Source organism: Teleopsis dalmanni, chromosome 2 (assembly GCF_002237135.1).
Source record: "Teleopsis dalmanni isolate 2A chromosome 2, ASM223713v2, whole genome shotgun sequence".
In the NCBI taxonomy this organism is placed as follows: domain Eukaryota; kingdom Metazoa; phylum Arthropoda; class Insecta; order Diptera; family Diopsidae; genus Teleopsis; species Teleopsis dalmanni.
In genome coordinates, this window is record NC_051847.1 from 197,233,245 (window position 1) to 197,248,223 (window position 14,979).

Genomic DNA, 14,979 nt, shown 5'->3' on the forward strand with positions numbered 1-14,979 from the left:
ATTTTTTTTACAAAAAATCGTAAAAGTTTTTCAACTTCCTCATATTGTAGCACTCCCCATACCTGAGCCGCATAGCACATTATTGATCTAGTAGTAGATTCATAGAGTTGAAATTTTGTTTTGAACGGTATATCTTTATTTTCAAATATATTTTTCCAAGAGCAGTTAATAGCTTTTTTAGCTTCTCTCAATTTTTCAGTTAAGTGTCTATTAAATGTAGCATTATAATACATCCATGTTCCAAGATACTTGTATTCCTTAACGATTTCTACATTTTCTCCGCCTAATGTCCATACTTCTTCATTTGTATACCGCCTGTGTATATGTCAGAGATATATGTATAAAGAAAGGGTCAGAGAAAGCGATTTAGACTGAGAGACTCAATAATGAAGGTTCTATAAATAAAATATCATTTAAAAATTAATTTATGGGATATTTATGTTAATAACATCGGTGTAAGACTTGACTCTAGTAATCTTGACTTTAATGACATTTTAGAAATAATGTAACAATAGATTTCACCCACCTGTTTTGCAACGTCGATGACTGAAACATTATTCCGAACATCTTTGAATGAATATCACCTCATTTCATTCATTTATATTTCATCCAGATAAATTAGACAGAGAACATGCTATTTATTATAAGTTAATGGCTGAATATAAAAAGAAAGAAATGGAAAGAGGTCTCACATACAAGTAAAACCTGTGAAGAGTTCCTTAATCCGTGATTATCCGTGAAAAATTATCCTGAACTCAATAGCTATTATATATGATTTGACAAGTGATGGGTAAGTATTGATAAGTTCATCTGTTCTGCACTTGCCGGAGATATCTCTGTATCGAGGTAGTCATGTAAGTTGGATACTGGCATAACCAGCTAACTCCCTAAGAGAATCCCAGCATTCGCGAATTGTTAAAAATTCGGTGGTGGTAGAGCACCCCGTAGTTACTTAATTTCAAGTGAGAGTAAATGAGAGAGTAAATCACAGCTATTGATCAGATACCCTTCTTGTATGTTATATGCAATTGAGCCGCATAAATAGCATTTGTTTGCCTATAATTTTGCCTATGTCCAGGTAGCCATATGAGCTGGATACTGATACACCTAGCTAACTCGGTAGGAGAAGCCCGCGATTCGCTAATTATTCAGAATGTGGATATTTATTAATTATTTATTTAATTATCGATAAAAAATGAATATTATTAATAGAAGTGAAATAATGCAGTTAATAAAAATAGAAAGATGAATTAATTCGCAAATATATATAAAAAACTTTCACTGCTTGAAATATCAATGGCATTTATAATTTAAAAACCGATTAACAAACGAGTTAGAAATATATTTGACATTAAATGAACTGATTATTTATAATTTATCAAATCGCTTAATTAGCTGCTTCTAATTAAGTAATTAATTAAAAGTCATCTATTTTGAAAGTCCGAAGCGAAAGCTAAAACCTTAGCTAATATGTTCATTAGTAAATTTATCTATAAATATTTAAGTAAATTTATGCATATGATGTATCTGACGGACTGAGTGGCTGACTGACTCGTTTTATGCTGTTTTTAATAAATGTTAATTAATGTTTAAACTCAATCAACTACCGTCAAATTAGTGCCGTAATTTTGTGGTAAAAATGGAAAAATCATAGGCAAACAAATGCTATTCATGCGGCTCAATTGCGTATATGCAATATCTTGTCAGTGCAAATGTCAAAAGTAAATTAATTGAATTTTTATATTTTATTAATTTACATAAAATAAACAAATAAACAAATGAACCAAACATATAAACTACATAAAAATATCATCAGTAAATAAATAAATGAAAAAATTAACTACACACATTAACATGTTGATTGGGTTCAGGGTTGTAAATTAAACAATGTTATCGATATCTCAACTGTGTTTATCGAACTGAACAAATTGCACATATTATGAATATTTAAGTGCAGATACATTGACAATTAAAATGCATATCAAGTATCGCATTTAATTGAGTGTTTGGGTGTGTGCACTACAAACTGTGTCCCCCCTACCACGGTTCTCTGCTGATGGTTCGCGGCTCGAGGCTCGGGGCTCATACAATCAGCGACCAAATTATGTTAACAAAACACGTAAATGCAATTTTGATTTGCATTGGAAAAAAGCCACAAAACTGTTCGATACTTGGCGCCTCCAAATACTTAATCAGCGTAAAGATATTATTGACATTTTCATGTCTCTGATCTGTTCAAATAGATAATTAAATAATATTTGACATTTTAAAAGGTGTTGTTAGGTCATGAATGAGCAGCTGAATGTGTAAAAATGCGAAAAAAATCTAAAAAATTATGTCACTTTGATTACGGACTAGTCACGTTTTTATTGTAAATTTAACACTTCGAAAAAATTCCGATTTGCATAGAATACACATTTTTATAACAAAAATTGCTCGAAAACTTGATTTCATTAAATTTAATTCCAAGACGTTGCTACGAGTCTAACAGATAAAACGTTCTACTTCGAGACACAGTCTAGAATGTTAATGAAGTCAAATCAATAAAACAATAAATTATTTCGAACAAACATTTTCCAAAATTGACGTCGAAGAGATTAATTTAAATTTATAAATGAACAGTATTAGCTGAATAGTGAAATAAATAAATTTTTGTCGAAAACAAAACATTAAGTAAATATCTATTAATAAATATTAATGTGCCAAAAAAAAACGTTTTGTTTATCGTAATGTCCAAAAGTAAATATTATCTAATCAATTACCTTTGGCGTATGGAAATATTTCACAAATATTTCAAAAATATTTATGTTCTTAATGTCTTTATTTCATTCATAAAATTTTAACCTTAATTAGGTATTAATAAGATTTATTGAAGATAAAAAAATAACGCACAATGAAATCTGTTATATTTGCAAGATAAAATAAAGATCTGCCAGTTCCTAGCCTTCACAAGAATCTTGAAACCGCCTTGATGCAACAAATCTGTGGATATTTCCTTACCTAGAACTTAACAGTATTTATACGAAGAAGGCATTAATATTTTTCAACATCATCGACTGTGATTTGAAAACCACCCATTGTTTGTTACAGACAACCTTAATCACTACAGACAGATATGCGGCTATTCAAACAATATTAAATTAAGAACTATTAAATTGATTTAAAAATAGTGTTGCTTTTCTCATGCATATTTCATCTGAAGCAAAAAAAAATATAAAAAAAATATTATAAATAAAAAGTTTAGCTTTTAACTAAAATATTTAATTTTAGGTCAATAATTATAAACTGACATTAGTTAGTTATACCTAAGAATTTTATGTGCTTAATTTATACCCAGAAAAAAAGCTTAAAATTTATCGAAGATCAATTAATTATTGTAATTTTCTGCTTGTCAATCATTATTAACAAACATAAAAGTCTATTATTTCCTAAATAATATCAAATAACAAAAATTCTTGCATATTTATAATTAAATAAATAACCAGATATATAGTATGTTTATATTTAAACTGCAATATTAAATCATCGAGTGTGTATTTATAACAAAAGATAAACTATCTATTAATTTATGTTGAGAAGAGAAGACAAACTTTACATAAAATATCACATTTCATAATAAAAATGCCAACAAGTCAACTTTATCTTAAAATCATTTAACACCGCCCATAATTTCTAAAATACTGACAAACACATATACACACATTTAGACAAGTATCTACAAATATCCATAGATATTTAGTTAAACAACTTTAATTAAATTCATTAGCTTTTAAACACTTTACGAAACGTTGCCTACAAATGCCATAAATCTTTTTAGTATAAAGTTTAAGCCACATAATTTAGGACAGAAGAAGTTTTATTTGAAGTATGAAGCATGAAGACTGAAGTCTTAAGTATTTTGTAAGATTTTGTCTTAAAGAAATATAGTTATAATGCATGAATGTATGTTAAGTAAATAGAAGCAGTAAATGACTAACAGTTGAAATGCATTCATATATGAATTGAAAGATTAAGATTAATTAGACTTGAGCTAGAAACTTTAATTATAACAAATAGGTACTTGTGAGGAGACTAAAAAATGAAGAAACGTATTAATATACGAGTAACGAGTATTAAAGAATTATATATAATAAAGAGATTTTCGAAAAGTAGTGAACTACAACAACAAAAATTCTTTGTTATATTATTTTAATTAATTGCATTTTTAACTGACCATACAGCTGTTTCGAGTATTGACATATACCCAACATCAGTGGTCTTTGAAATACTATTTATATTTAATTTTTCGTAAATAATTTATTGAGACTGCAAGTATAACGAATCGAATTCGTGCCCTGCCAAATTTGAAGCTAAGAGTCAGTGCTTCTCAACCCATAGACCCAAAGCCTTGACTTTTATGTTCGCACATTTTTCTAGAGTTTTGTTAATTTGCTGTGAAAGCTTTATAAACAAATTCACTTGCTATGTTTATATTAGAATGAAATCATAAACCAGCTGTAGAATAATTGAATTAATTAATTATATTAGATTGTTAAATTTCAATACTATTCTCTTTGTAGAGGCATTATTTGTTGCACGATTTATATATTTTTCTTCATGTATACACCATACACCATATTAAATATTAGATATAGTTATATATAGATATGTACTTTCTCATATTTAAGTGGTCTATTTAATAGCTCACCAACGACAATCTTCTAAGTGTGTAAAGTATAACATTAACCAAACACTTTAAATATACTTTAGCAGTTATAAAGTCAAAATTACTTACTTTTTAGCCAACCAATTTATGTTAAGCTTGCATAAACAGTAAGCAATCACTTACTTTTTGGCCAACAGCTTCCCAGCTTTCCGTTTAGCATACAAAAACACTAAACAGGCACAGTCACTTACTTTCTGTACACATAAATTTTGTTAATAAAATTTAGTATGTAAGTATAGACCACTTACGTACCAACAACAAGTGCTTTATTGAAGCTTATATAGCCATTTAATGAAAACACCCGGCCGGACTGATACAGAGTTGGGTATCGCGTTGCTTTTGTTTATCTGGAGCCATACTATGTGTTGCAATTGTATCTTGTGCGCTGCACTGTTTAAGAACGCACACAAAGTACTTAGATGATTTATATCCTGCGAAAGCGTTAAGCGTTAAGTTATAAACAAAATCAACTGCAACAAAAATAAAAAACAAAAACAACAAAAAAAAGAGCAACAACACTGTTAACAAGTGAAATCATAAAACAGCGTTAAAACAGTAGCAAAAACAATAAACAAAAATGTTGCTATCGCCATTGCTGTTGCTGTTGCTGTTGCTGTTGCTGCTGCTCTTACAGCTGTAGACATTGTCTTTGTTGTGTAGGATTTATTTGAAGGAAGGAAGGATAGTGTCTCATACCTTGTTTCATACCAAAACAAGCTCAGATATTTTTTTATGCAAACTAAGATAAACAAGTGTGCAGAGAATGTTTAAAAATTGTGTTGAATTTTAATTAATGCAGAGGAAAAGTAGTTGCAACATTTTTACTCTACAACAATAGAAAGTCGTATTGTCTGTGCAAATGTTGTCTTCTAGTAAATGCTAAAGGAAGAGATCTTGTTTAACGAAGTGAAGATACCTCTAAAACCCCAGAAGAGTCAAATAAAAAAAAAACCAACAAAGAATATAAAGGTGGATGGAATATAAACTATTATTAAGTTTTTGTATAGAATGGGTTTTGAAGAAATACAGTTTAAACAAATTTAATAAAATTAAACAAATTTAAAAGTTTTAAATAAAAAATATATATCTTTAAATTTTGATAGTAAACAAGTTAAAAAAATGTCCATCATTATACAAAACACTATATGTGTTACAATAATAATATATGTATGTTACAATAATAGACAAGACAAGAGAGAGAGGGAGACGAAAAGAGAGAGGGAGACGAAGAGGAAGAGGGAGAGAAAGAGTGAGAGAGAGAGAGAGAGTCTTCTAAATTGATGAATTTATTGACAATTAAAAAATTTTGACAAATATTTTGACAACAATATTATTGGTTTCAACAACGCATTCATATTTTGCATAATGCTTATTATTATAATTCGAAGAGCCCCCGACAGACGTTTAAAATACCATCGCTGAAAGCTTTATATATATAATGTAATTGTTATTAATTTTTATGTAATGCAACAAATTTAAAATGAAATGAAAATAAAGCTAATAATACTACTACTACTACTACTAATTATAAATCCAAGATACAATAATAGGCCTATAAGATCTATTATGTTATTTCTAGAGAGAGTCTCCTAAACCGATTCAGAAAATTAAAAACTATTGAGATATGTAACGATAATTATATTGGTTCCAACAATATGTCCATATATCGCCTAATAATTCGAGATTTGAAATCTATTCTGTTATTTATAGATAAACTATTTCAAACTTATCCAGACAATTTATCAATTTGCAAATTTAGCAATACCTTTGTTCAAAATTTCATACCTCATTTGGTTCGATCAAATCGTGCTAGAGGTGCAAATAAGATAGTCGATATTTTTTAGTGCGATTTTTGAATTATTATTATTATTAGTAAAAGAGGCATTAATACACTACGACCTTTAAATTCTATTGTGCTATTCCTAGAGAGAGACTCCTACATTGATTCAAACAATTAAAAATTGTTGACAAATTAAACAATATTATTGGGGTCCATATAATGATTATATGATTAATGATTTGAATCCTAATCATTATCATTATTGTTTAATGATACAATAATATAGTACGACCTATGAAATCTATTTTGTTATTTATGAAAAAACTCTTTTAAACTAAACTGAACAATTTAGGACTATTGTCTAATTTAACAATATCTCTTGATTCAAAACCTATAACTCATTTGCTTCAATGAAAAGGAAATGGAGGTGCAGATAAGATGGCTGGAAGTTGTATTTAACATTTTAGAGAATTTGCAGATATCTATATTTTAAACTTGAATCTCTACCAACAATATCAAAGAATTTCTCAATAATTTGTAAAAGTATTGTAAAGTATAGTTCATTTTTTGGATGCTCACTACGTGGTTCATCTTCAACGCTTGTACGCTCACGTTAAAACTCTAAAATCCATCGATGCATAGTTGGATATTAAGGAGCAGATTTTTGTACGACATTTGCCATTTTTGTATGAATTTCTGTTGCAGGTAAACATTCTAGAACAAAGAACTTAACCATTGCATGATATTAGGTTTTTTCCAGTGTGACAAAATCACCCATATGTCAGCTTCAAAGGGCTTGTAAAAAAAGTGTTTTCACATAAAAAATGAAATGTCAAAATGGTGTATAAATTTTGATGTTTCCACCGATTAATAGGCATTGCTTTCAAAACTTTTCAACGAACGTGTATAACTAGTTCGTATAATGAATAAAGAAATATGTTGACGGTTACCGAGTTTGTTGCATGTTATCTATAATATCTATAAAATCAATATAATATCAGTGCGGGAATGGACCCTTCCCAAACTTAGTAATCAATTGCTTGTTAAGAATGATCTTTATTTGATGATATGCATATATAACCGTTTCTAAGAGATTTATTGTGTGAAAATAGTTAATTTTGGTTTTCAAAAAATTTAAATAAAATAATTTTTCGCAAATTTGTTTCTACTTATAAACATTTACAACTCAGCATGTAACAAATTCTGCATCCGTTAGCAGTTACAGTTATTCTTTCTAATTACATTGTTTTTTTTTTTGTTTTGCTTTAGTGGTAATATGATACGTATCTATTTAAGTTTTGTTAATATGTATGTATGTATATGGTTCGTATCGCATATTCAATACCTTTCAATCGACATAAAACTCAATTCAATGAGTAACAACCACAGAAAGGTGTGCCCAATGTTAGATTGATAGGTGCAGGCCAAAACGAGCAGAACTGATAGTAAAAATTTTTACAGTTTTTGTCTAATGCATTAACGATTTCATATATCAAGTAACTACAGTTCAACACTGCATGCAACTAAGCTATATATACGAGTATATATACTCTTGTTTTAACAGATATTTAAGAAGAAATAAAAGAAATAAAAAAAAAATTGTTTAAATCACGTTTTAAGTAGAAAAGTATTTTATTCAACAACAATACTGGTACTCTTGCAGTGGGATATGGAATGGTGACCAAGGCAGAAGCAGAGGACGTGTTATGCCACATAGTCCAAACTGCTAACCTGCAGCAATTTAAAACGTTTTTGACAGCTGCAACAAGCGCAACACAAACACTCAAACGTGAGAGAACCGAATGGGAACCAAATTTCATATGGTGGCAACATTTGATTTGAGCTTTTTAGCCACGTTACGAAAAGTGCAATCAGGTCGTTGCCACACTTCACATTTCACACTTTCAACTTTTTCCAAACTGAAACCCATTTCACTGCAAATGCAATTTGCAACGTTCTTCCACTCTTACGGTTACCGAGTTTGTTGCATTGTTGTAGCTTCTACTTTTGTTAAAATTTCATTTCTTGCGTTTCGTAAAACAATTTTATTGTTTTTTTTTTAAATTTTTATAAACATTTATTTTTTTTTTTATTTTTTTTTTTGTTCTTGCTATATGACAACTTTACACAATCTTAGCCAAACGTGTCGGTTGCAATCACATTTTGTTGCAATGTGCGCTGCGCTAATAGTTTAAATAGTTTCCAGCGCTTACCTACTTGCATTCATACAAGCAGATACATGCATACATACATTGGTGTATATAAATAGCTGCAACTTTTTCACAAATTCGCGTGGCGAAATTGTAATTTCAATTGGTTTTATTTTGTACTTTTCTGTACTTTAGTTGGTATTTCTTTTCCGAACCTCAACCAACGGTTCTTCAGTTTTTCCCCATTTTTTTTTCTCCTTTTAACGTTAAAAATTGTGGTTTCAAATAAGTTTGTGGCTTTTGCGAGTACGAAAACTGAGGAACTGAAAAACTGAAAGACTGTAAAATCATAAAATTGTAAAATTGTAAAATTACATTTAAGGAAAGTAGGTGTTTGCTTAAGGAGTGGAAATAAAATTGAAGTGCACATTTCAAATGACTAAGCATTCTGCTATCTTTTGTTATTAGGTTAGATGAAGGGTTTTCATTGTTACGTTTTCATAGTTGAAGTCAGTTTTGATTTATGCAAGTTTCTGCTATTGGCGACCTTTGCACTTGCCTCATAATTTCCACGTCAACTTCAAATCGCTTTTTCGTTAAGTGAAAGGTAGGTACTACGCTTGTCTGCAGTAGAAAGAAAATAGAAAGTCACAGGCTTAGCAAACTCAAACTCTTTTGGGAAACATTTTGTAATAAATAAACCTTTATTGCATTTCTTCACTTACTTAACAATACGAAATTGTACAGCAATTTAATTACAGGAAACTTGTAACCGAATTTCATGAAATTATGTAAAATTTTCAATTTTCGGTGCACTGAACAAAGTCAAAAACCAATTAGTAATTAATCTTTTGAGAGTAGTTTTCTAAAACGTTACATAGTAAAGATACTATAATTTAATTTTGGATTTCGAAACTATGTTTGGGTTTAAGGTTAAATAATACTTGTATATATTAATGTGAATACTGTACAAAAATACTATCTTACGACAGTAATATTGCAACTTTGTTCAAATTCGGATAGCGTTTCATTTTGTTCTTAATATTCAACTCAAAGTTAGAGATTATTGAAGAGAATTTTTAAAAATAATTTGTAATTCAAAACTATAATATTCGTTATTTTTTTTGCTTTATTGATACTCATCTTATAACCTGCCAAAAAAAAACAATACCGGAAGTATATGAAGTTTGAATTGAAATCCATGGATTTTTAAGAGAAAGGTAGTTTTTTCAACAAAAAAATTTTCAATTCTTTTCGTCAAATTATTGTAGAATTTTTCAATTCTTTTCCATTCATAAGATTTTTCTAAGTTTTCAAAAAAGTTACCGGATTTTCGTCCAGTATTTATGATATATAAATCGAAAACATTCTGTATTTATATACATTTATGAAGTATAAATTAAGAAAAAAATAGAAAATTTGATTTTATTTTAAACTTTAAATTATGCAAAAAAAAGAAAATAGAAAAGAATTTCTTTCAAATTTCAATAAATTTTTCTTACACGCATAAATGCCTTTACAAAGCCTAAAATAATGCTATGAAATTTTTTTATACCTTTGAAAATATTTTTTCTATTTTAGGCAAAAATACCGCCAACATAAAATTAAAATTAATTTTCCTTTCTTTTCTGTATTTTCTGTCTGTCGATTTCTGAAATAATTTTTCTTCTTCATAAGAAAAACTTAAGACGTCTTAATTTATTTTCGTTGTTGGCAAGCCAATTTCGCAATTATTTTTCTTTACCTTGGGTATCTTTTTATGTATATATGTATATATATGTATATATGCGTTGCTGACTATATATGAGAACAGTATATATATATACTTAATGATGGAAAATTATCTTCATTTATACGAATTGTTGTCCTTCGAGTATATGCATATCTTTGCAGCAGACACTGACGTATTCTTGCTAAAATTATTATTGTTATTATTATTACTGCTTTTTTTTTCAAGTTTTGTTTCATTTCTCATCTACGAAACACTGACGAAATAACTAATTTTCTTTTCTTCTTTCAATTTACAGGTTCCTAATATGCCATTGAAAACATCAACGTCAGCGCAAGAAAATGGTTGTTCACCTGCCAACGCAACTAACTCCTCCACCAACACCTTATCATCATCAACTTTGTCAACGTCAACGTCGTCATCATCATCATCATCATCATCATCATCAGCATCAGCATCATTATCATCAGCATCATCATCATCATCGTCATCCTCATCGACATCGTCGTCGTTGTCAATGTCTTCTAACACATCCCCAGCTAATGTACATCGTACAACGTTAGCAACACCAACGATACCAACAGCTGCACCAGCAACGATAGCGGCAAATGCATCGTTGACATGTTTGCATCAGAAACGGTTTTTGGAATCGCAGCAATTACATGCACAACCCTTGGATGCGTTCCTGTCAAGTAATAAAGGTGAGTTGGAATCGTATTTTGGTTTCAGAAACTTCGCAGTTGTGCTTCTGTGTATTATATATATGTATATATATATATAATTTTTTTTTTGTTGTAAGGTTTAAACATTTCACAAAACTGTTGAGAATGTTCCCTAGACTATTAGTGTTGTTGTTGTCGTTGTTGTTAGCGGAAAGGTTAAAGTCTCTGACCAAAGTTAAATAATTTAAGCTTATTTAATTGTAAAGCTAAAACTTTAATTCATTGGATTGAAATTGTTTAGAACTGACATTATAGTTTGTTTGCTTTAGGTGGACTTGTCTTAAGAAACTCTTTTCTTCAACTTATTTAAAATTTTAATCAAGAGAATAAAGAAAAGCGTTAGAGTTATTTAAAGTTGTGTTTTTTGCAGTTAAATTAAATAATAAATAATTTAACTTTAATGACTTTTCATCACATTTCTTAATTAGTGAATGGAAATGTTATGCTGTTTTGAGAAGAACATTGTTTTAAATATAATAAAACTTTTTTAAATATGGGCTATCTTAACATGAAGATTTTTAGGAACATTAGTAACAACATATATATGAATATGAACTACATATATATAATATATATGAATTATTTTAACTCCTAGGAGGAGCATAGAGCTTCATAATAAGTGTACATAATAAATTATAAATGATAAAAATGTGTAGGAATGAATTAGTGAAGTGGCTCTTTTCAACAATGCTTTCTTTTCACTAGGATTTTTTATTTCCTATTCAACAGAAAAAAAATAAAATCCAAACTCTCGTCTATTGTGCAGGATCCCAATCCCTACAAATATATTTCCATATCTGGCTTATTAAGATTCTTTTAAATGCCACTACTTTCCTATTTTATCTCCTATTTTCTTCTATATTCTTTATTATTATTCTATATTCTTATTATTATTCTTATTATTATTCTATTTTCTTCTATATTAGATCTTACTACTCTATATTCTTTTTAGTAAGATCGGGTCTTTTTTAAAAGAACAAGAAGAATTAGATTAGGCTCCGCTGCATATTCCTTGCAAATATCTACCACTCTTCAAACCCTTCATATTTTCTTTTTTTGTTACAATTCCTTCATCTTTTTTTTTATTATATTACTCGCTTAGTTTAGTTTAAAGTATGCTTTTGTACTGGTGTTCTTGAACAAAAAAGATAATAGATATATATTTGAAAACTGTTAAATGAGATCAAACTTTCTTTTTCTACCAAAGGTGCTTCTCCGTTTTCTAGCTATTCAACATCGGTTTCAGTTTCTTGAATTTCACGGTGTCCAGTAACTCAAGATAATGATATTCTACACTGGTTACTCACTGAGTTCACTTAAGTTTTGCATTGTTTTACTGGCTTTTATTATGTACTTACTATAGTTGCATAGCGTGATTATAATAGCTCTACAGTAGAAGATAATTGCTTACTCTTAGTTAATTAGTTGAGTTGGAGGGCGGAACGAATGCTTCTTAATTAGCTAAGAAAGCCATCTTAAGTCCATATTTTTAATAATGCGTAGAGTAATGGAAAGTTCAAACTAGCCAGAAGCGTTGATGAATGCAAGTACCTAATCAATGCTATTATTGCAAATATTACTGAGCGTGTTAAGGAAGACGGAACCCAAAGCTTAAGCTTGGTTTTGTACAAATTTGAACATAGATAGAGCAATTGTTCTTACGTTTTCCTTCAAGCGCGGATAGATATGTGTTGCAATCTTACATTTTTATAAATTCTTCTCAGAAATCAATCGATCTGTCCCTTTTATAGCAAAAGCTTCAGTTTGGAAGATGCTGTACGGGCTTGTAGTGTAAAAGGATCTCTTAAATATTTTTGAGTTAAAAATATCCTAGCGCCTATTCCACATTCCATCGTCAAACGATCCGTGAAAATATGATTATACCAAATGGAACATGAACTTAATTGAATTTAATTTTAATTTTGATAAAAATATATCAGCCAGTCATCGGGTTTTATTAGTTCAATAATTAACATATTAAAATCCTTTATATTATACATATGTATAAAATAAACAAATATTATTTTTATTTACATTTACTCTTCATTCTCTTCTATTGTTGTCTCTTTAAAAAAAATACTGAATATTAAGTCTTCAACCACAACCGAAAAAAAAAAATATAAAAAAAAAAAATTGTTTATCCTGGCAATTCCTTCTAAAATTTTCATGATTTTCATGAAGTTAATGCTTTATTTATTGTTTGAATTTTCAGTGTGCATTGCCTTTGGTTTATTTTTCTGCTTATTTTTCGAATAAATAAACAGAAATACAAATAATATATTTTCGTTGGTGTGTTCTCGGTATATGAAAGCTGATTTAAACGAAAATACTCTGAAATCCTTGTGATTACGGTACTTCATTTTGTTACTGTTTTGCTTATTGTTTTTTGCTTATTTAATGTATTTGCATTTATATTTTTGCTGACTTAATACAATAAAAAATAAAATAAAAAAAAAATGAAAAATAAAAATTGAATTCATGCAGTGGAAGAAATGGAAATTGAAATTGAATTTTTAAAAATAATTATGTATATATAATGAGTTTGTTTTTTGTTTCCTTGTGCTGTTATATAGATACAATCATTTTATTAAATAAAGATAGAAAGTTTAATCTTAAAGTCACAATTTTAAAGAATGACTTGATGTACTTACTTACTCTGTTTGCCCCTAACACTATAGATGTTATAGATCGCAGTATGTCATTCTCTTTTGTAAAAGTGGGTTCTTACAAATGTGTATCGCTTTTGGTCGAGTCTAGTATCGTTCAGCCTGTTTAGCGATTTACCGACGCTAGTTAACAGTACAGATTTTGGTATAGTATCAGAACCATTTTTCGGCAAAGAATTCCTATCATTGTTGGATCAACAATAGCTTTGTGAGTCTGTTCATAAGAGAAAATGAACAGGAGGGAAATAACTCCTGCAAATTTTTGATGGACTTTATGAAAGAACCTGATGGGAAGTCAGCAAAATTTTGTTACGTCAATGACAAATACAAATTAAAATATATATTCAAAATCTATGTAATTAAAAGAATAATAAATAACGTAATCAAAGGAAATTATACATATTTTAATTTTCCCAAAGTCATCGGTGACAAAGTAAGATTTATCGCAAAGACCGTTTATTCCAAAGACCGTTTATTGCAAAGATCAGCCGTTGAATATACCTCTGCAGATAAGAACAAACAATCTGTGGCGTTACAAACTAAAGAGATAGAATTTCGAGGTACTTATCGGGATCCTTACAGCATACAACACATGATGACAAAGATTTTCACAAATTCAGTATATCACTGTTGTCTTGAGAATGTGGACAACTCAGAGCTCTCATTTTTTCTATTTTTGTCCAGCATTTGGAAAAATCCGACTAAGGCAGTTGGGTTATAATATGCTGGGTGTGAACGATGCCAGTACCTGATCTTTTGTGATGTAGAAATAATATGTTGACAATATAGCAATGTAAAGTAATTCTTTGTGTTTCTTCTTGTATTTTCTGCTTTATCTATATCACTGTGCAGAATTCTATTTCTTTTCCTTGGCACCGTGATCTGTCGACTAAGTACCTTGATCTCGTTTTGCTCCTCAAACAAAAAAAAACAAAATTAATTATCAATATTTTGTAGAATTTTAAAGAAAAAGTTTCTGAGGAATCATCAAATGTTTAATCATAATTGCGCAATAGGTTTACTTGACATGTAGAAGTGGGGAGAAGTGTTGTGGAACTCAAGCCCCATAATGCAATGTGAAATTTATTTTATTGTCCATTAAACATTTTCTTGAGGAATTGTACTTACATCCACTGTTTAGTTCCTCTTTCTTCACCGACTATTTTTTGTTGTACTTTCTCTCAGCTCTGTCCCTTATTTTCCCTTTGTTACGTCCCAACATTTACA

At 29.3% G+C, this 14,979-nt stretch overlaps 1 protein-coding gene across 1 annotated transcript in view; it reads left to right on the plus strand.

Annotated features, from left to right (window-relative positions):
* Positions 1–14,979, plus strand: part of LOC119683514 (putative uncharacterized protein DDB_G0271606) — a 280,084-nt gene that overhangs the window by 100,215 nt on the left and 164,890 nt on the right. The window contains exon 2 of the mRNA XM_038097218.1: positions 10,663–11,065. Within this exon, the coding sequence (XP_037953146.1) occupies positions 10,672–11,065 (394 nt within the window). The 5' untranslated portion in view covers positions 10,663–10,671. The remainder of the gene's footprint in view (positions 1–10,662; positions 11,066–14,979) is intronic.